Source organism: Mustela erminea, chromosome 14 (genome assembly GCF_009829155.1).
Source record: "Mustela erminea isolate mMusErm1 chromosome 14, mMusErm1.Pri, whole genome shotgun sequence".
Taxonomy (NCBI): Eukaryota; Metazoa; Chordata; class Mammalia; order Carnivora; family Mustelidae; genus Mustela; species Mustela erminea.
This window is the reverse complement of record NC_045627.1, coordinates 90,306,769-90,326,563: the sequence shown is the minus strand read 5'-3', so window position 1 is coordinate 90,326,563 and position 19,795 is coordinate 90,306,769. Positions and strand designations below refer to the sequence as shown.

The following is a 19,795-nucleotide window of genomic DNA, read 5'->3' as shown; positions in this document are numbered from 1 at the left end:
GGGCCAGAAAGACAGGGGCGAGTCAGGCAGACTATCAAAGTCTTTACAATGTGATAGGCCCTTGATACAATGTTTCATCTCCACCACACGATGACAGCACCAGGTGCATTTCTTAGGACATAGGAGGAAATTCTTCAGGATTTTGTCTCTTATCTGCTCACAGGGGACCCAGAGCCATTGGAAGGGTCTAGCATGTTCAGCAGGTATCTTGAGTCAAAGCCTAGAAAGGTAGGCACCTGCACAACATGCACTTGGACCCTCTGCCCGCAGCCGAGCCAAGCCAATGTCTGTGTCCCGATTCACAGCTACACGTTCGTGTGTGAGGATGCTTTGGGAGGAATGAATCGTCTTTCCCGATATATTGGGAAGCAGTCAATGTTTCGTATAAACTCCTCTTGCTAGAATCATTGCCAGCACGATGTTCTGGAAGGCCCATCTACTTGACCAGGCTGCACTTGTCACAGAAAATGGCTGGCCCTGGGGGCCTGAGTCGGCGCTTGGGGGAAGCAGGGAGCCAGCGGCCCCTCTCTTCCCGACCGCAGGGCTCCTCTGCACTTGCTCACCCATAGGCAGAGTCTGCCCAGTGGATAAAGCTGGTTTGGGATGATTTTGCCCCCAAACCGCTCGAACCCCCATTGCATGCGCACCTGCTGGGACAGACACTGCGCAAAGCACCGCCCATTGCCAGAACCTTCCGCGTGGTTTTGTTACGGACAGAATGCCCTTGCTCGCAAAGGCAGGTGTTGAAGCCGTAGTCACCACGGTGAAGGTATTTGGAGCCGTGGGGCGGTCAGGAGGTTTAGATGTGGTGGTGAGAGGGGCCTTGGCCATGGGTCAGTGCCTTGTGATAAGAGAACCAAGCTTGCTCCTCCTCTCCTGGGGAGGACGCCGCGAGCCGGGGCCGCGGCAGGCCGGGCGGAGGCTCTCAGCGGAGTCGCGTGAGGCCGGCACCCTGGGCCGGGACTCCTGGCCTCTGGGCCTGCGAGGAGGACGTTCCTGATGCTCGCGCCCCCCACCCCGTGGTGGGAGACACAGGCGTTGCTTGTGCCATTGGGTCACCTGTACCGCAGAGGAGGAAGCGATTATCCCTGTAGGGGACGAACACGCGTCCTTTCTTCCCTTCTGTGTTCTTTCGCTAAAATGATCGTTTGACTCGCATAAGAGATTAACAGGAGGAAAACAAACTTAGTTATGTTTGTCTTGGAGCCCCATAAAGAAGGAAGGGGCTCCTGGCCTGTCCGGCAGTGCGGCTTACCTGCCCTCCTGAGCTAAGGAGAAAGGGGTAGGTGTTCGACTCCCAAGGGGGGGGGGGGCAATTCACAGGAGGCGGGAACAGCAGAAGGTCCAGAAGTCCTTTTTCTGTTAAAAAAAAAAAAAAAAGTCATCTTTGGAGAAAGCTCGCTTCCTGGTTCAGGCCTCTTATTTCAACTCTACAGAAGGCAAAGGCAGTAAGGGGGAGGTAGAATGTTCTTCCTGTCGGCGGGCCTCTGATGGCCTTTCGTCGGAAATAATCCACGTTCTGTGGTGGCCTGCCCTGCACCCACCACCCCCATACTGTGCGGTGGGAAGCGGCCCAGCCTTGGTCGGATTCCTACCCCCCGCCCAGTGCTGAGCCCTGTCTCCAGTCTGGTCCCCCGGCTGCTGCCCCATCGTCTCTGATTCCTGGTCCTCCCAGACCTGGTGCAGGCAGGGGAGGTCCCTCCCTGAACCACCCTGCCTCTCCCTCCCCCCCCCGGGCCGGGGTTCTGTGGTGGCAGCTGGAGGACTAGAGAGTGTGTCTCCCCTGCAAAGACCCAGAGCAGCAGCATGGAGACCCCGGGCTGGCTCAGTTCCATGGGGCAGTGGGGCGCTGTGCCCTGAAATTCCCCTCACAGGAAGGAGGCCCGTGGGGTGCTCATGAACCCAGAGACCCAGCTGCACGGCTCCCCTGCAAGCCAACCGACTCAGAAGTTGTAACTCCTGCCCTGGAAATACGGGTTTCACAGCCTCCCTGTCATGTTACAATTACTTTAATTCTGAATCCCATTCTTTTATAAAAATGTTCCTATTTGATAAAATTTAATGATGTAATTTAAACGTGAATATATTTAATCATGCATTTCTCTTCCATATGTCATGAGGGCTTATGAAAAGGTGCTTTGGAGATGTTTTAAAGTCTGAGGCCGTGAATACTCCCGCTCACATAACTAAAGTGCTACGGCGGTGCTTGAACTCTGGGGCAGTGAGACGTGGTTTCAGCGTCGTCAGAGCGCTCCCAAGGGTGGTACAGGCCTCTCTCGAGATTCCTTTCTCTGTGAAATCCTAGTAACAGTAATTGGGGGCCTTGAAAAAAATTTTCAGTGTGAAAATAAAGTTCAGTTCTTTCTACCATGTGTATAAAACCTTAAGAGACTGTAACGCCTCATAAATGGCATTGTTTCCGTTGGCAAGGCTCCATGTCACGGTACGCACGGTCCCCATCTTGGCTGCTCCCGGAATGTGGAAATGCAGGGCAGGGGCTGCCGCTTGGCTGCTCGGCTCCCCACTGGCCCGGCTTCCCTCCCTGGCCCCCAGGGCTGGAGATGGGTCCAGGCTCTCTCAGCTCCGGGACTTTGCACCTGCTCATCCTCTCCCTATGATGCCCCGTGGCCCCTTGTCCCCAATCCATCCCGTCTTTGGGGTCTCAGTGCCTGTCCTGGAGACTCTCCTTGCCCCTCGTGTGTGCAGGTGTCCCGCCCCCCTACAGAGGGGCCTGGCCTGGCCTGGTGCAGGGGCCCCCGCCGCCGTGTCGGACGGCGGCTTGCTCACTAGTGGCTGCCAGTGCTCATGCCGGCCTCCGACTTCGCCTTTCTCTGTCTCAAACCCCTCACGTTTCATGCTGAGCTCACAGCAGGATAGCTCGGGGCGTACTTCTGAGCAAGAAAGGGAGAAATGGCTGTAAACCCTTTATCCTCAGGGAGCCCTGCTGTCCCGGGGCGCAGGGACGGACGTGCGCACCTGTCGGCGGCAGGACCAGAAGGGGTGCGTGGGCTGTGAGCTCAGGGACAGGCCGGCGCACGGTCAGCCGTGACCAAACGACCACCGGTGCCATTTAAGGTTCTGCCCACTTCCTGGAGATGCTAGATTCGCGCAGCTGCCACCAACCTCCAAAGCAGAATCGATACAGTCTGTGGTCCATGCTCAGTGACCAGGGTTGGATGACATCGCTGCGAACCCCCGTCCCCAGCTGCCCCAGGGGTCCCGTCGGTAGGGCTTTGTCTGAACTTCAGGAGGGTCAGGAGGCTGGGGTCATCCATAGGCCGGGCCCCAGGCTGCCGGGGCCTCTGAGGGGTGGAGGGGCCCTCCTCTTCAGGACACATGGCACTGGGAGGGGCCGTCCTCGTGCCTCTGTTTAGAACATTCTCAAATTAAAAGTTTAAAAACCAACTTAAATAACATGTGTTTTGATGTTTCCATGTTTATCACTGAAGCCAGTCCTGCCTGTGAGTGCGGCTCGTCCCTTGCCGTGACCCAGAGGAGGGGCCAGAATGTCCTCACCCCGGTACTGCTCTGGGGCCAGGTGGCCGCGGGGGCGTGGCCGTGGGGCCGTGGTGCCATGTCCGCTCGCATCTGGCCCCGCAAGGACCTGGTCCCCGCCGTGCTCAGAGCCCAGCCACCCCATGTGCATGACGTCCACCCGCCTGCGGGGAAGCTGCGGCCGCACGAACGGGAGCGTGTCCCTGGGGTGTGGACGCGCTCGGGAACACATCCGAGCTCCGTGGTACAGGAGTCCAGTGCGCTGCTGGTGTGGCTCCGTCAGAATTGCTGTTTTCTCATTAAACTAATCAATCTGTGTTTCCTTGGAGTGCGCGGAGGGGTCCCAGCTGTTGATTCTGTTGTTTAACTTGATGAAAGAGAGCCGTCGAGTGTGGAAGACCAGTCACCCTGAGAGCCTTTACACTGAGGCAGGTGCCTGGCTGGGGTGTGGGGACCCTGGGGGGCTGGACCTGGGCCGAGGGGGAGATGCTCCCGCAGAGGGCTTTGGGACGGAGTGACTGGGAGTCTCCAGGCCGGGTTCCAAATCAGGATGAGAAGTCTGGAGGGCAGGTGTCCTGCTCCGAGGTTAAGGACCCCCACATCTCTGAGCCTGCGCATGCTCAGCCATCCGTGGCTCTTGCCGACCTTTCAGGGACCACCCCAGAGCCCCGAGAGGCTCCCCGTCACATTCACCAAGGCCCAGCTGATGACAGAGAGAGATGTGCAGGCTCCAGACCCAGACCGTCCCTTTCCAAAACTACTTGGAGGCCGTCGCACCAGTGAGGTTTCCCCTTCCTACGGGGGCCCCGAAAACCTGCACTGAGCTCCTAGGATGTCACTTGTGCCATTGACCTGTTTTACATGCATCATCCTGTTAAAGGGACACAATGAGCTCAGGGGTGCAGGGTCTTCAAGCAGCATCCTAAGGGAGCTTCCCTGAGAGAGATCAGCTCCAGGGGACCAGTATGTCCCTGCCCACGTGGGACCATGGGCCGCGGGTCCTAGAACCGTGCCAGCACCTCGGAAGAACCGGCGCCCCGTGACCTCAGAGTCTGGAAGCAGCTGTTTTGTTAGGGTCCCAGGGGGACACGAGGATGCGTGGAAACGACTCGGGATGAAGGGGAGCGTGGCCGTCCGTGACGGACAGGCTGGTCAGAGGAGAGGTGGCCACAGGCCCGGGTCTGGTCCCAGAGGAAACGAGTGGCAGTGACTTGACCGTAGCGACCTTAGGGGTTGGGGGGCTACTATTTAGGGTGGGAGTGTCACCAGAGACGGAAAGGAACGGGTGTGGGTCTTGAGTGGTCAGCGTGCTCTGCAGGAGGGGCGGTAGCGGGCCGGCACCGTCACGGGGGTGTGTCCCCGAGCGCGTCCCCGAGGCCTTCCCTCTTCCCCTGTTCGGTGCCCCGGGAGCAGGTGTTTGCTCGCTCAGGCCTCGGAGGGCGTGCGGCTCCCAGGGCCCACACCCCTTCCCCTCTCCTGGCCAGAGGATATTCCATAAACTGCCCTTGCCCTGGGCCTTCCGCTGTGGGAGGGGAATGAGAACACTTCTGGGCAATTTCCAAAGATGTCGTCTGTGTTTCGAAAGTGGTGCGGAGCGCGTATGGTTTTTACGCCAGAGAACTTACTTTTGATGTCCCGTCCAGAAGCGGCCCCCGCTGACATTTTGTTCACGCGTCTGCAGCAGATCTCCGTCAAGTTTTCTTCCTTTCCTCCCTGGTGTGTGCAGACCTGAGGCTCACCGAGCTGAGCCGCGGAACCCAGCCAGCAAGCCGGTCTCCTGCGGTGGCCAACAGCCCGTCACAGTGCTGTTACCTGTCTTCTGTGCGCATCTGTGTGTGCACACGTGTGTGCGTGCACACGTGTGTGTATGCGTGTGTGGAGGGGGTGCATGTCTGCTTCCGGGTGGGTACCTGAGCCCCCGGTGCCCACTCACGTCCCCAGAGGAAGCCCAGTGACCTACCGGCTGTGACTTCACAAGGGCCAGGCCGGTGGAACAGGCCCCAGGTCGAGGGAGAGAGGAAGTGACGCCTGCTTTCCGCCGCTCACTCCCACGCCTCCTTGAGGACAGCCGTGGCTTAGGTCACTCAGCCCAGTGTCCCGACATGGGTTTCTGCTGGAAAAGCTCGGAGGCTGTGCTTTTGCAACAGGTTCTGCGGGAGCCGGAGGAAATGCGTTAGTGATGTTTGCGAGCAGACGCGGCCCCGCCTCCCTCCGACCTCGGCATTCCCGTCCACGCCTCACCTCTGCTTACACGCCGGCCTCCCCTGCCCAACTCCTCCCCTCTTCCTGGTCCAAGTTTGTGGCCAGGCCCACCGTACAGCTGACAGGGATCAGAACTTTCTTATGGAGATTCTCCTGCACGACGATACCTCTGTCGCCTTCAGCTCCCTACCTGTGGGCGACAAGCTTAACGTTGAACGCGTCTTTGGAAATCACACGGGAGGCACCTGTAGTTCGCTCACTCAGAGAACACACGTGAACGGGGTCCGTGGGCTGCGCTGGGGCGCTGGGCCTGCTGGCCACAGACGCTCTGCCTGGCCACCCACCTCCTCTGCTCACGGCCTCATGGACCAGCTCTCGGACACAGCCCAGCATTGGGGCCCGTTTCCCTGGCAGCCCCTGGCCTCCCCCCGGGCCAGCGTGCCGCGTCCGGGTGCGGGAACGCCGCCCACTCCGCTCTGCCTCCTACTGGAAACCAGGGAGCCTCCCTCGTCCTGCCGGGCTCCACGCAGACACTGCGCTCCCCGTCGGAAGCTGCCTTCCTCAGAGAACTGGAGCGGCTCAGGTTCTAGAACAGTCTGGGGAGGTTGACCCGTCATCGCCACAGGACACTCTGCCCAGCGGTGCATCAGCTCCTCATTGAGGCACACGGACCAGAGCAGGTTCTGGAAGGCCTGGCGTGGGATCCTGGCTGGGGATGGAGTGACAGAACCCTGATCCGGGTAGAACTGCATTGCAGAACCCTGACGCTCTCTGGAGGGGGGGTGGGACACACACACCAAGCTGGTGCCCTCCAGTGTCCGTGTTTTAAAGCCCTTTGTTCTAGCAGAGCGAGATCCATGATGCTGCAGACAGGCAGAAAACGAGTTCTCTCTGCAGTGCGTCGGCTCTGGGAATCACTGCATGGAAGATGTGGAAGGGCTCAGAACTGGTTTGCCGTTGATGCAAAAATAATCCTCAGTTACAGGGGAGCAGCAGAAGGTGCCCTGGGACCTCATCAGCCAACCTCTTCAGGGGAGCAGAGAGGTGGGCCAGGACAAAGCAGGTCCTGACATCCCGACCCATTCGCGTGACCCCTTGGACCCCAGCCCCCTCCAGCACCTGCTGTCCTGGCCGCCCTTGCTTCCCCCACGGAGCAGCCTGAGATCATCGTCTTGGAGACTCCACTGCCAGTGGCCATCTGTCTTCCTCTCCTGGGAGGCTTTCTGAGAAGGTAGCCGGAGCACAGCGACATCAGCGCCTCGGCCTTCGCTGCTGACGCGCGGACTACTGGCTCCCGAGCCGGGCTTCTCGGTGCGACGACAGTCTCTTCCGCGTGTCCCTGTGGACGCTCGGAACCTGTGGACGCTCCTTCACCACGGGGAGCCTCGCTCCGCGTGTCTGGCTACTTCGACTCGTGGCTCACCGTCCTGGCTGCGCTGGCTCGGGAAGGTGCGAGACCCAGCCTGTGCGGCCCCTGGTGGGAGGAGGGGACGGGAGCACAAGACCCCCGCGACCACCCGCCTTTGCCACCTCTGCCCCTGGCCACGTCGCCCGCCCCTGAGCCGGCTGGAGGGCGGGGGCCTACCTAGGAACTCATGCCTCCTTCCAGCGGCTGGGCTGGCGGCGAGAACGGGAGGCCGGCTCGGTCCTGCCCTTGCGAAGCTCCTCCCCAGCAGGCCTTGGCTGGCTGCAGTGACATCAGGGACGCAGGGACAGGACACGCAGGTCTCCTCGGGGTGGCAGGCTCAGATGGAAAAGCGATCGGAGGGGCTGTGGCTCCCTGGCACCCCGGTTCTCAGATTCACCGGCTCTCAGCCCTCAGGTCTCTGCCTCCTGCTTCCGTCCGTCCGTCCGTCAGGGCCCTGGATCGGCAGCTGCTGTGGATTCAGCACTGGGCGGCCCTGGATCGGCAGCTGCTGTGGATTCAGCACTGGGCGGCCCTGGATCGGCAGCAGCTGTGGATTCAGCACTGGGCGGCCCTGGATCGGCAGCTGCTGTGGATTCAGCACTGGGCGGCCCTGGATCGGCAGCTGCTGTGGATTCAGCACTGGGCGGCCCTGGATCGGCAGCTGCTGTGGATTCAGCACTGGGCGGCCCTGGATCGGCAGCTGCTGTGGATTCAGCACTGGGCAGCCCCAGCTTTCCCAGGGACAGCGTCTCCCTCGATGCTTTAGTCCCGGAGGCCCCGTCGGAAAACCCATGTGTTTCTCATTTAGAACCGAGTGCAACGGGCCTGTGTCATTTTTATTACCCGAGACATAAATTGCATTTTTCTCCTTATTTTACTGTCAAATGTTCAGGGGAGCTCAGTGCCGCTTAAATTGACAAACAATTTCTGCCCTCCCTAATGGTTTATTTTGTAACCTGGAAAATGACTCACCTGGCCCGTTTCTCCGAGTATAAAATGAGATGATGGCTCCTGCTTGGCTCAGGCGTTGGGGAGATTATGTCCAGACGGGGCTTGTTCAGAGGGGGGCCGTGTGCGAGGCCGAAAGACCGTTCATTGTTCCCCTTAGGACACGTCTGTGCAAACACGATCGGTTCCCTGTTCCTGGAGGTGAGAATGTCCAAATATGGAAACGGGGTCGCCAGACTGGCAAACCCAGAACACAGAGCCTCCATGACCCGAGGATTGTCTGCTAGCACTCGCGTGTCCACACAGGCCTGTCGTGAGTGGAGGTCCCTGGGGACAGACACGTGTTTCCGGGCACGGCGTCCCTGCGGTGGGCTGTCCCTGGAGCCCGTCTCGCTGTTAGCCTTCGACACACTGCGGGCTGAGGCGAGTGTGGACTCCGGGTTCAGCAGTGGGGACTTTTTTGTAAGCCCCTCCTGTCCGGGCCTGGTCTGCCCCGGCCAGCGGACCCTGTTGCCCCAGTGTCCCCTTTAACCTCCTGCCACTCTGGGACATCACGGTCAGGGTCACAGGGGAGACACGGTGGATCTGGGGTCCCTTAGCCCCAGAGCAGGCTCCCCACTTAATTCCAGACCCGCCAGAGGACGTCCATTCCAGACAAGCCGTCCATCCGAGGTCACTGCTGCCTTCAGGGTAGAAACAGTGAATTCTCTCTCTCCTGCCGCCTTCCCTGGGCTTCATCCGTGTCCCAGAGTCGGCCCTTCTCCCCACAGGAACTCGGAAGACTGTCTCACCACCTCCCAAGGTCACTTCTCTTACTTTGGGATGTACCCCATGTAGTTCCCAGGACCGAGAGGTCTTCTAGATCATTTCATTTTATGGATGGGGGGACTGGGACCAGAGGACGCCAATTTTTACCGAGTTAGGACTAGATGGAACCTAGAAATTTTCTTTGCATTAGGAGATACTGGTCTATTTCTCCTTTTTTTGACACGTCACATATTTTTGTCTGCAGTTCATGTTAATAATTATAAAAACAATGTTTGAATGTTTTTTAAAAAAATCCTGGCGTTTGTTCCCCTGAAGCAACCGTTGCTGAGAGGAGGGTCCAGGTCCCGCCAGACCTGCTGCCCTGCTGTGTGCCCGGGAGCCATCCCGCTGGTGGCCCGATGCCCTGATTTCTTCAAGGGCCTGAGTTATAGCCCCTTGTGTGCTTTCCCAGGGCTGTTGCTGTGTCCTGGCCTCAGGTCGCCCCAACAGACTCCGGGGAAGAGCCAGCTAACTGCCCGCATCACCTTCCTGTGTGTCCCCCGCAGCCTCAGGGCTGGGCCGGCTTGTGCATGAGCCACAGATCAGGGCCCGTCAGGGGGTGGATGTGGTGATTTTCAGTAGAGAAGCCTTACCTCCTTCCAGACCTCTCCGCGGACTAAACTTGAGGGAGGCAACTCTCACTTGAGACGAGGCCGGTGAGCTCGTGGCCTTGCCGCCAGGTCTCCGAACACGGACTTTGTGGAGTGCGTCCCTTACGGGAGCTGTGACCTTCCATGGAGAGCTGCAGACAGACACAGGGTCCGTCGCAGAGGACAGCTCACCCTCCCAGGCTCCCTGCATGCACAGTCCCTCGCGGTTCATGGGAAATGCCGACCGATGGCTCCAGGTTGGGTTTAGGGAGGGCAGTAAACCGCCATCTGCTCCTTTCTAGTGACAAACAGGTCCCAGGGCAGGAACCACGTCGGCGGAGACCAGGGCTGTCCCCCATGAGTGGGACTCTGGCCCAGATCCACCTGTTCCCATCCCTTGGGCCTGCCTTGGGCCAGGTCTCAGCCAGTGGGCTCAGTGCGTCTCTGTTCCCGGGCAGCAGGGAATGCGCATCTGAGGTCATGCCTGGTGACCTTGGAGCTCCTTCGACTCTGTCCTCTGTGGGCCTGGCAGGGCCAGGGCCTCCAGAACCGCTTCTCCAGTGTCTTCTGGCACCGTAGAACACAGTGGTGGATGGTAGGATCTAGGGGCCATGGGCTGAAGCCAAGACAGGGATCCCTGGGGTCTGGCGTTTCGTCACTGGCCCGAGCCCCTCGGATGGGTCAAGTGGGACAGATCATTCTAGAAGTCTCCTGTGATCCAGTGAAATCGCCGACACTCGTCCTATGGCCGGTTCCACGAGAAGCAGAAGGTGTTATTGTCGAGGTTGTTAGATGGTTGGGTCCTGAGTCTTCACGACACAAAGGGTCTCCACAGAGTACAGAAGGGGAGTGGGCAGCCCTGGAGGAAGCGTGGACACCCACGACTTGAACGTTGACGCTGGTGGATCAGGTGTCTTGAGGACAAGGCGTCCCCACATACAGCATAAGATGCTGACAGAGTCGTCCCGGGATTTCAAACCGAAACATGCGCTCTCCTCGGACTCCGGGTGAACTGAGTCAGGCTTTTCTCGGACACCGGGTACCCTGAGCCGGGCTTTTCTTCCCCTCAGCTCTCCCAGCAGTGCTGCGGCCCATGCTATGGGGCTGGGGCTGCGGGTTGGCGCCGCAGCCCCATGTGGAGCCCACGGAGCGCCGCGCCCCCAGACTCCTGCCTGCTGCCCGCACCTGGACGGGAGGTGGGCTTTGGGGAGAAATCCCCACAGGTTCTGGAGAGGTTAGCCCCATCCTGGGGCTCTGCTTGTCCCCATGAATGGTAATCAAGTGTCACCACTGCCCTGAAGTTAAAATTTTGATGGCTCAGGTTTGGTTCGACAGTTAATTGAAAGTTGACTGTTCCCTCCCCAGGGCTGATCTGGACATTGACCTGGATTTGCCAGGCCCTGACCCATGTCTCCTGGAGGGGGTCATGGCTGCCCTGGGGCCCGGAGGTCAGCGCTGACCCACCTCCGCGCTCTGGGACCGGCTGCCCTGTCGGCTGGACCCAGCTTTGCAGCCGTGAGCGTGCCGGGTGCAGACGCCCACTGTGGACAGATGATGGGGGGTGCGATGTGGGCTCCCGGCATGCGTGGCCCCTTCCCGAGCCTCCTGGCTAGGAGAGGGGGCAGGGGAATCCATGTTCGCGGCCGGCTAAGGAAGGTGGGAGGGAGGGGCAGGGGGCTCCTTGGGGCGCCAAGTCTGCCTTTCCCTGGCTCCGCCTGGTGAGCACAGACCTCAAGGCACCTTCCCTGTGCCTGCCTAGTGCGGGTGTGCATGTGTGTGCGTGTGCGCGTGTGTGTGTGTGTGTGTGTGTGTGTGTGTAAAGCAGTGTCTTCTGCCCCTTCCTGTCTTCCCCAGGGAAGGATCCGTGCCGGACAGACAGCAGCTCCCGGTCAGGCCGCCCTCTTTCCAAGGGCCCTGACCTTCCAGTCTCGTCCAGACAGCATGTGTTTGTTAGGTTGGGGTGTGGTTCGATGGTTTGGGATTTTTTGCTTTAACTCTTCGTTTTAAAATGCTGGTTCGTTGTGCTGTGTCTCACTGCACCTGTTCGTGGCTTGCAAATGTCTGGGGGCTGTGTGGACAGTTTGGAGTAAGAGGAAGCCTGATCCTTTTCTGTCGGCAGAAGCTACATTTTTGCCACTTCCCCTTCCTTTCCCAAACAACTGCTTTGCAAAGGGCCATGGCCAAGCCAGCACCCACATTAGTGATAGGTGCACAGGGGTAACTGGGGGTCTGCCCGGCATGGACCCCACCCACCCCCCTGTCAGGATGGGGACCAAAGGTAGCTGCTTGTGGCCACCAGCCACCAAGGTCAAGAAAGCCTGGTTCTTCTGTCCCACATTGGCCCTTGGCCCTTGTCAAGGCGCCTTTCCGTGTGAGAACTTGGGGCCGTCCATCCCAAACCCCCATGGCCCGGTCCACCGGCTGTGGCCAGCAGCACTGTGGCTGGTGCTGGGCTCAGAAGGTGTAGCCAGAGGAGCTCAGTGTCCTGGGAGGGGCTCATTCACAAGACCACGGTCTAGACCGGGGACCACACAGCCTCGCTGTGGGACGTACGGCGTGGGCTGCCACACTGAATTTTCAAGGCCACTTTCTGTCCTTGTTTAGTTTTCCAAAGGGACGTGACAAATGGGATGCTAACGACCGTTGTTTTGGTCCAACAGACAGAAGCAGAGAGCGCAGCCGAGCGCCCGGCCCCCCCGCCCTCATGCTGCACGCCGAGAGGAAGAGCCCAGCCGGGCCCGGGGAAGACAAGGTGGGTGTGCGGGCTCCGCTGGCGTCTCACGGACGTGCAGCCGGGAGAGGGGCGCTCAGGGCCGGGACTCCCCGCCCTGCGCGTGTTTCCCATCTGGCTCCGGGAGGGGGCGCGGGGGATGCTCTATGACACGGAGCCGAATCGGGCAGGACAGTCCAGAGCATGGCAGAGGGGCGGGGGTCCGCGGGCTTTGGGAACAGCCGTCGCCTTCCGGGTGGGTCCCGTTCCAGGGCTCGCCAGGCGGGGGGAGCTTGTGCTGACCTGGTTTCCCGCGGGGGCTGTCCCCGCACTTCAGACAGGGCGGGGCACCAGGCTGCGGGACGCAGACGCCGCCGAGGCAAGGCCCGAGCCCGTGTTTGGATTGTTTTAGCTGCGCGTGTACCGCCCCCAGCCACACACCTTTGTGTTTTCTCCTCTCATTCTAGTCAGAGGCTTCTCTCGGCCTTTCTGCCAAACAGCATTTTAGGACTGACCATGAGTGCGTCCGGCGCGGTTACCTTCCATGAACGACCCAAGGGATTAGCTTTTATTGCTACGCTTGGAAATCACGAATGGCCCTTAATTTGCTCTGATCTCGAGCATCCCGGAGGCCCGCGGTCCGCCTCTGAGCCTGGTTCACGTTCACTCGAAACTCCTTCCAGCGGGTCCGTCTCTGCTGCGGGTGTGAACGTCCGGTCCCCGCCGGCCTTCCCACCGCGCCCCTGCGGGGACCTCCCCGGCTCCATCCCGCCCTCCCCGTCCTTCGCCAGGGTCGGCCGTAAAGGGGTCACACGGTGTCAGCGCACACGGAACTTCTGCTCCCGGACGTAGGATTTCTCTGCGAGAGATGAGCGCCTGTGCCAGAATTCCAGAATTCCAGATTTACTAGACAAACATCCTTCCTGGCGCCTTAACTACTTTCTTTATCCCTGGGCTCCGCGTCTCTAATTCACTTTTATCACTTTAGTGCAGAAAGGGAGTTTTATGCCATTTTTATCACCAACAGGAAATCATGAGCGGCGAGTGCCCCATGAAGAAGACCTTGGTAATTAGCGGGAGAGAATCCCAGTCTTGCCGAATGTAAATGTTCGTCCCCGCCACAAATCATGCCCCCGCCAGATCTGCGTGAGTGATTCGTGGGGGTAACCCACGGCTCAGAGGCCCTCGTTGGGTTTCCAGCGTTCAATTAGCTTCATAATGAAAACCGCCCTTCCTTTCTCTAATTGGATTAGTAGTATAAACTCCGTTCTCCATATATTTTTTTAACACCACTTTCTGAGTCTTCCCTGTTATGTTCATTATTTATCCTAACCTTTTTTCCCTCACAGGAAGGAAAGACACCTTCTCGGACCCAAAAATTCTAGAAGAAATTATTCTTAAACTTAGGGATAATTATAAAAATTAAAAATCGTTTATCCTGTGCCATGATCTGTGGCAATGAATGGAGAACCACAGGCAGAGCCAGTGAAAGGCCCGGGGTGCTCACACCTGAGTGGGATGGCCCCTCGCTTCCCCGGTGTCGCCTGTCCGGCGGGAGAGCAGTGCCCTGTCCGCTCCGTCCTCCGCCGACACCCCGCGGGGTCTTTTCCGGAGGCATGTTGTCAGCTCAGGACTCTTGTCCTTCTTGGCCGGCTCTGCTCCGCTGGCCACTCCCGCCTGACCACGGGGCCCTTCTGAGTTCTTGCCTCGTGGCTGGGCGGGGGTGGGAGGTGATGGCCCTGCCGAGGGCCACGTTCCCGGCGTGGGGCTGTGTTCGCCCGGGCTCTCAGACCCTCGGTGTTCTTGGAGCGTTTTGTCTGACTCTCATGTTGTCAGTGCTCCGTAGTCGAGCATTTGCCTTTCCAGCTCGTGTGTTTGAGCCGAGGCTGACGCGGTGGATGCTGGCAGGGGTGCGCGAGGACACACACGGGCTTCTGTGCATGTGGCCTCCTCGCTGGTGGGCCCCACGGCAGGTGCTCGCATGGTGGCCCCGTTCGGCCTCCTGGTCGAGACCATCCAAACACATGGTTGATCACGTCCTCACCCACAGTGTCCCTTAAAGTCCCGGCTTGAGCCGTGCTGGAAAGCAAGATGGCATCCTTTTTCCTTCTTTCTTTTATTCAAGGAATCAAGAGCTTTAATGGCACCTGACATTCTCGGCCAAGAGCCCTTTCATTGCTTTGAATAACATCCTTAGTGTGTTTACATCTCACCCGATTGTTTGAGAGAAGGAGAACCCCGTACTGTATTATTCTGAGATCGAAACTATAGAAACAGCTGGGAAGGAAAACACGTCCCCCATACTGCGAGCATTTGCTGAGCTCACTGAGACCCCCCTCCTCTCCTTAACCACTCCAGAGTCGAGGGGACAGTTTTCCGACGATTCCTCCTCAGGGCCGTCCGGTCTGCCTGCAGGAACTCGGATTGGTTTCCTCTCCGTCTGGCAGAGAGCCGGCGCTCCAACGCAGGAAGGCAGCTAAATCAGTTAATCCAAACCTTCGGTCTGCATTTATGTCTATCCTAGTTTCTATCCTCAAGCAGCTTTCATTTCTCTGCAAACTGTGTCCATAATGAATGATGAGCAAGGGTCCTGGCCATGTTTTGTTTTGTTTACCTTTTTAATAGTAGAGAATAAATCTTCATTTTCTTCTAGGTGGTGTCGTGTTCAAACATTCCTTATTTTCTAAACAGAGATAGAGTGATTTCCAAACCAGCTCTGCCTCCGCGTACCGTGTCCTGCCCCCGAGCGCTGTCCCCAGCTAGATGCACAGAAGGGCGGCCAGCCTCACGCGATGGAGCAAGGAAGCAGGCTTGTGTCCTCCGGCCTTCACGGGCCCGGCATGAGCCAGCCCCAGTGGCACCCGGGACCCCTCGCTGCGTCAGGGTCCCTACTGCAGTGTGCGGATTCGGATCTCCTGGACCCCAGCTTCTGAGTCAGCCCATTTCTAGAGCTGAATCCCACGTGATTTTTTTTTTTTTTTTTTTTTTTTTACCCACGAGATGTGAAGGCATCCAGAAGCATTCTCTTGGCCGCCGCTGCCCATCTCCGTGTCTGCAAAAGCAGATAGTTTAGCCAATTTGGGGTAATTAGGGAGATGCCTTTGTCTGAGTTCCTCAGCACGGTCCGTTGTGCCGTAAGTTCCGTATTCTCAGCATAATTGCCCAGTTCCATTTGCTTTGCTGTACTGAGCAGGTCATTATCGAGTGGGTACGTCGGCAGGTCTGTCTGCAGGAGACTTGTTACTCTTCCCTTGGTTGCCTAATTGAAGATGAGTGTTTAAATTAAAAAACAAAAAAACAACAACAAAAAAAACAGTGTTGTCTTTCTCTTTCTGTTGAAAGGAACCGCCATCCATACTAGTCACCAGAGAGGACAGTGCAGCCGAAGGAAACAGACCCGTGGCCTCCACGCCAGTGCCCGGCTCCCCCTGGTAAGATGCTCCGAGACCTGAGAGCAAGGACAGGTAGCCTCGTCTACACCCGGTGCCTGCTTGCTGGCACCAATGAGAGAATGTACGTTCCTTCGGTGATAGTGCTGTGCTTTAAAATACTAGTTTGCAGCTCATGGCAGCTCCAGCTCCACCGTTGTGACGTTCTGCAGAAAGAAAGTAGCATTTAAGTGATACCTTACCCTGCTCCATACCCTTGCGAATCTGCATCCAGATAATAAGCTGTTGCGTGTCTATCAGTGAAAGACGGTGTCTGAAGAAAACCCAGCGCACATTAGGCTTCAAAGGGCTTTTCTTCCGTCTCCTCTAAGAACATAGTAACTGAATAGCTGTTAATTAAAGATGTGTCTGGCTCTCTCCAGCTGCCCTGGGAGGACTCCTGATCTTTGAGTACGCCGTGCTCGAAAGACCCTCCACGAGGGAGCCACTGCCTTTGGTTTTTAAAAATGTCCTTTTATAATGGAATAATTTGGAAGCAGAATAAAAAGGTTATTATAATAAAAATTCGTTCTGAAACCTGAAGACGAAAGGGTAGGACAGAGCTGGAAGGGACAGCTAATTCGGACAACAGAGACCACGCCTGGGCATCTGTGTCAGGTGCGTCTGCGTAGGAACCTGGTGGGACATCAGCCTCACACGGTGTCCCTGGTGACCGGCAATGCGTTCTTCACTGGCGAGACGGGGCATGTGCTCCTTCCCCGCGCGGCCAGCCCTGGCGTACCCCCCAGCCACGCCCTGTCTTCAGCTGAACCTGCAGTTGGCGCAGGCCCTTCTTTGGTTAACAGTTCACACCCAGCTCTCCAGTCGTCCCAACACTTAGGGAGTGTCCTACAATTCAGTTGTGACACCGATGCAGAGTGGTCCAGACCCAAGAGCTAAGGGCTCCGTCCCTCAGTGGTGCCCTCGCTTCAGACCCGAATGCCAATGGGGTGCGGGGCGACCTGCCCGCTGACCTGGCGGGCCACCAACGTGGGGCTTCCTACAGCTCCCCTTGGGTGTAAGGATTTGCTAGGACGACTCACGGAGCTCAAGGGAAGGGTTTCCTTGTGGTTGCGGTTTTACAGGAAGGTTACAGCTCAATGGAGGAGACCAGTGCTTGAGCTGAGTGGGGAGGTCCGTGACCTTCTGTGCCCCCGAGAGCAGCACCCCAGACATGGGTGCTCACGAGCTGCGGTATTTATGGACGTGGCATCACAAAGGCATGGCTCCTTAGATCACTGGGCAAATGGAGTGAAGACCACAAAGGCATCTCTGTGATGCCACGAGGGCTGCCTGGGGCTTCCGTCACCAGACTCCCCGGTGTGTGTCCAGGGTAGGCGCACTTTCCTGTTGAGGGGCCGGAGCAAGTTCACCGCAGGGGAGTGGGGCTTGGAGGATTATGATTCTGTCAAAAACATGACCTTGAGCAGTGGAGGCTCTAACTGTGAAGCCACGGCGCTCCTTCCTCTGTAATACCGCATGAGAGCGCAGAAGGCTAATCAGACCAGAGCAGTCCTGCGGTCCCTCCTGTCACTCCCTGCAGCGGGGGGCCTTTGTGTGTAAACTGTGAACCAGCCTGTGCCCTTCCTGGGCCTCCTGGGCCGGTTGCAGCCAGCCGTGGAGCCTGAAGTCTGGTGTCCTCTCGCTGACGCACCAGCAGGATGGGGATGGCGGCCCCGGGCAGGCCGGCTGGGCGCAGGCAGGGTCACCGTTCTGCAGGACGTCACAGGCCCGCAGGTGTGCAGACAGCTTCCACGACCCAAGGAGGTGCTTTCTGGGTGGGAGTCAGGTGTGCTGGCTGGAACCTGGCCGTCCCTTCCCTGAGGCTGCCCCAGCCCACCCTCTGTTCCTCTGTCCGTGCTTTTCTGACCCGGTGCCCTTGAAGGAGAGCGTTCTGGCCTTGTCGAGAGGCTGTTCGGTTAAGGGCCGGAGTGTTGACAGACGTGCTCCCTCAACACCTTCGAGCCTGGGTTTGCAGGTCCCCCGAACGCGGACCTTCGACCTCGCGGGGGAGTGGCCCCCACTCACTTGTTCGGCAGCTGGGAGGCAGCTTCACAGGAGGCTCCGACATCCTCATCGGCATCGGTGTCGCACACTTGGGAGCCTGGCCCCAGCGCTCTGCACGGACACCCCAGTCTGCCGCCGGGAAGGGCCCCTGCCTGGGGCACCGTGCCTGCTTCCCGTGCGTAAACCAGTCCCGACAGCCTTGTTCTGCGTGTTTGCTCTGGGCGGCCTTTCTTCTGGGCCATTGGTTCTCAGGAAGTCGGAGGACAGAGGGACCCACGGCAGGTGCAGGGCCCTGGCTCTGTCACCCTCACCAGCCACTTGTACATCAGGGCGTCGGAATCGGCCCATGGCATGTTGACGCTTCCGTCATCCAGACGGCGACTCTTCCGGGAACACTGTGCCTCTCGTTCAGAGGATTTGATGGTGAGGTGTTCATGCGGAGGCGGGGTAGGGGTCGGAGGGACGTGACTGGGTCCCTTGGAGGTGAGCAGGGAATACAGGCATGTCCGCGGGTGTGACGGGGTGACCGTGGGGTGGACGCCATCCCCCAGGAACTCCGTGTTTTCACCGAGTCTCTTTACATGTCACCGTCCAGCACCAGGGCTCCCCACTCAAGTCTGGGGGAGTCTGGTCCTCGCTCCTCCCCGAAGGCATGCCTTCTCCACGGTGGCCCCAGTGGTCAGGCAGGCCCCATTCCTGTCCCCAGGAGCAGACCCTCCTCCAGAGGGAAGTGTGAGGGCTCAGGCCAAGAGCCAGGAGCGAGACATCACCTGTGAACCTGAGCCTTGACCTCAGACCAACATTCTCCAGAGAAAACTTGGGATTTCTAGAAGATTCTAGAGGTTTCAGCATAGGTGGGGCAGGCCACATAGGCTGGGAAAGGACCACTCTTGACCACCACAGAGCTCCAGGGGGGCAGCTGGCATCACATAAGGAAGTAAGAGGTTTTGGAATCTATTCAGAATATGTAAAATGGGGAAAAAATGGAAATCAAAACATTCTTTTTAAAAAAAAAAAAAGATTTTATTTATTCATTTGAGACAGAGAGAGGGAGAAAGAGACAAGAACCCGGGGGGAGGCAGAGGGAGAAGCAGGCTCCTCACTGAGCAGGGAACCTGATGTGGGGCTCGGTCCCAGGACCCTGATGCTTCATGGGCTGAGCCAATCAGGTGCCCCTAAAATGGAAATCAAAATATTCTTACTCTGCTAACGTTTTCACTGTGCTCACATTTTTACCAAATTGGAGCTGAGCCGTTGAATGTGTGGGAGGGCGGCAGGGTCAGCTAAGACCCAGAATCACTCGAACGTAGTGGGACAGGAGAAACTTGCTGTGAAAGGTTGGAAGCTCTGCTCCTTGGGGACCCCGGCGAAAGCTTTGCAAGCAAGACCGGGGAAGGCAGTCCTGCTCGTGGTTCCGTGGGAGGCCGGTGAGTGAGGGGAGCGCCGCAAACGAGTGGCTTCCGTGATCATTTCTGACCGTGCGGCCAAGACACACGGCCCGACGTACAGCCTTCTTCAAAGCACCAGCATCGCACGGATACCTTTAGAGATGCCAGGCCAGTGCCGGGACGCCCGGTGGACACGGGGGAGGAGCCGACCCTCATTCTTCCCACCTGTGCCAGCCAAACCACGGGCATGGATGGCTTCGGAGCCCGAAACGGTGTCTTCAGCCGGTCTGCGACTCAGAAGCTCACGGAGACGCGTGCCGCCAGGAGGGCCTCAGGGTGTCATCATCTGACACATGGAATTTTCAGGAGAAAAAGAAAATGAAGACTATGTATGAACTTTCATAGAAAGTGACGCCCTATCTGCCTCAACATGGAAGAAGCGGCCGGAGGGAGAGCATGAGGGGATCCGGACCTGTCTTCTGGGTCTGCGCCTGTCTTCCCTGTGGCCGTCCCGGAGTGGCACTGTCGGTCTCTTACGGATCTCTGTGTATCCATTTCTCGGGCTCACCTTCCTCCTTTATAATTTGGGTTTTGACCCACAGGCCATTCGGGGACAACTCAGCCACTCTCTAATTGGAGGGTCATGAAAATGTTCTCCTTAGAACCGTTGAAGACACGAAAAAAACTGAAAACTGTTAAAGTGTAAAGTTCATGAGCTTTGGCTCAATTGACAATCAGTGCTGGTGCCAATCAATAACATTTTACAATTCTTTACAAGACTATGGATTTACAAGTAATTCTCTATTTTTGTA

At 58.1% G+C, this 19,795-nt stretch overlaps 1 protein-coding gene across 1 annotated transcript in view; it reads left to right on the top strand.

Annotated features, from left to right (window-relative positions):
• The window catches only part of TCERG1L (transcription elongation regulator 1 like), a 179,171-nt gene that overhangs the window by 104,414 nt on the left and 54,962 nt on the right, over positions 1 to 19,795 (top strand). The window contains exons 5-6 of the mRNA XM_032312719.1: positions 12,111 to 12,202; positions 15,503 to 15,591. Coding sequence (XP_032168610.1) covers positions 12,111 to 12,202; positions 15,503 to 15,591 — 181 coding nt within the window. The remainder of the gene's footprint in view (positions 1 to 12,110; positions 12,203 to 15,502; positions 15,592 to 19,795) is intronic.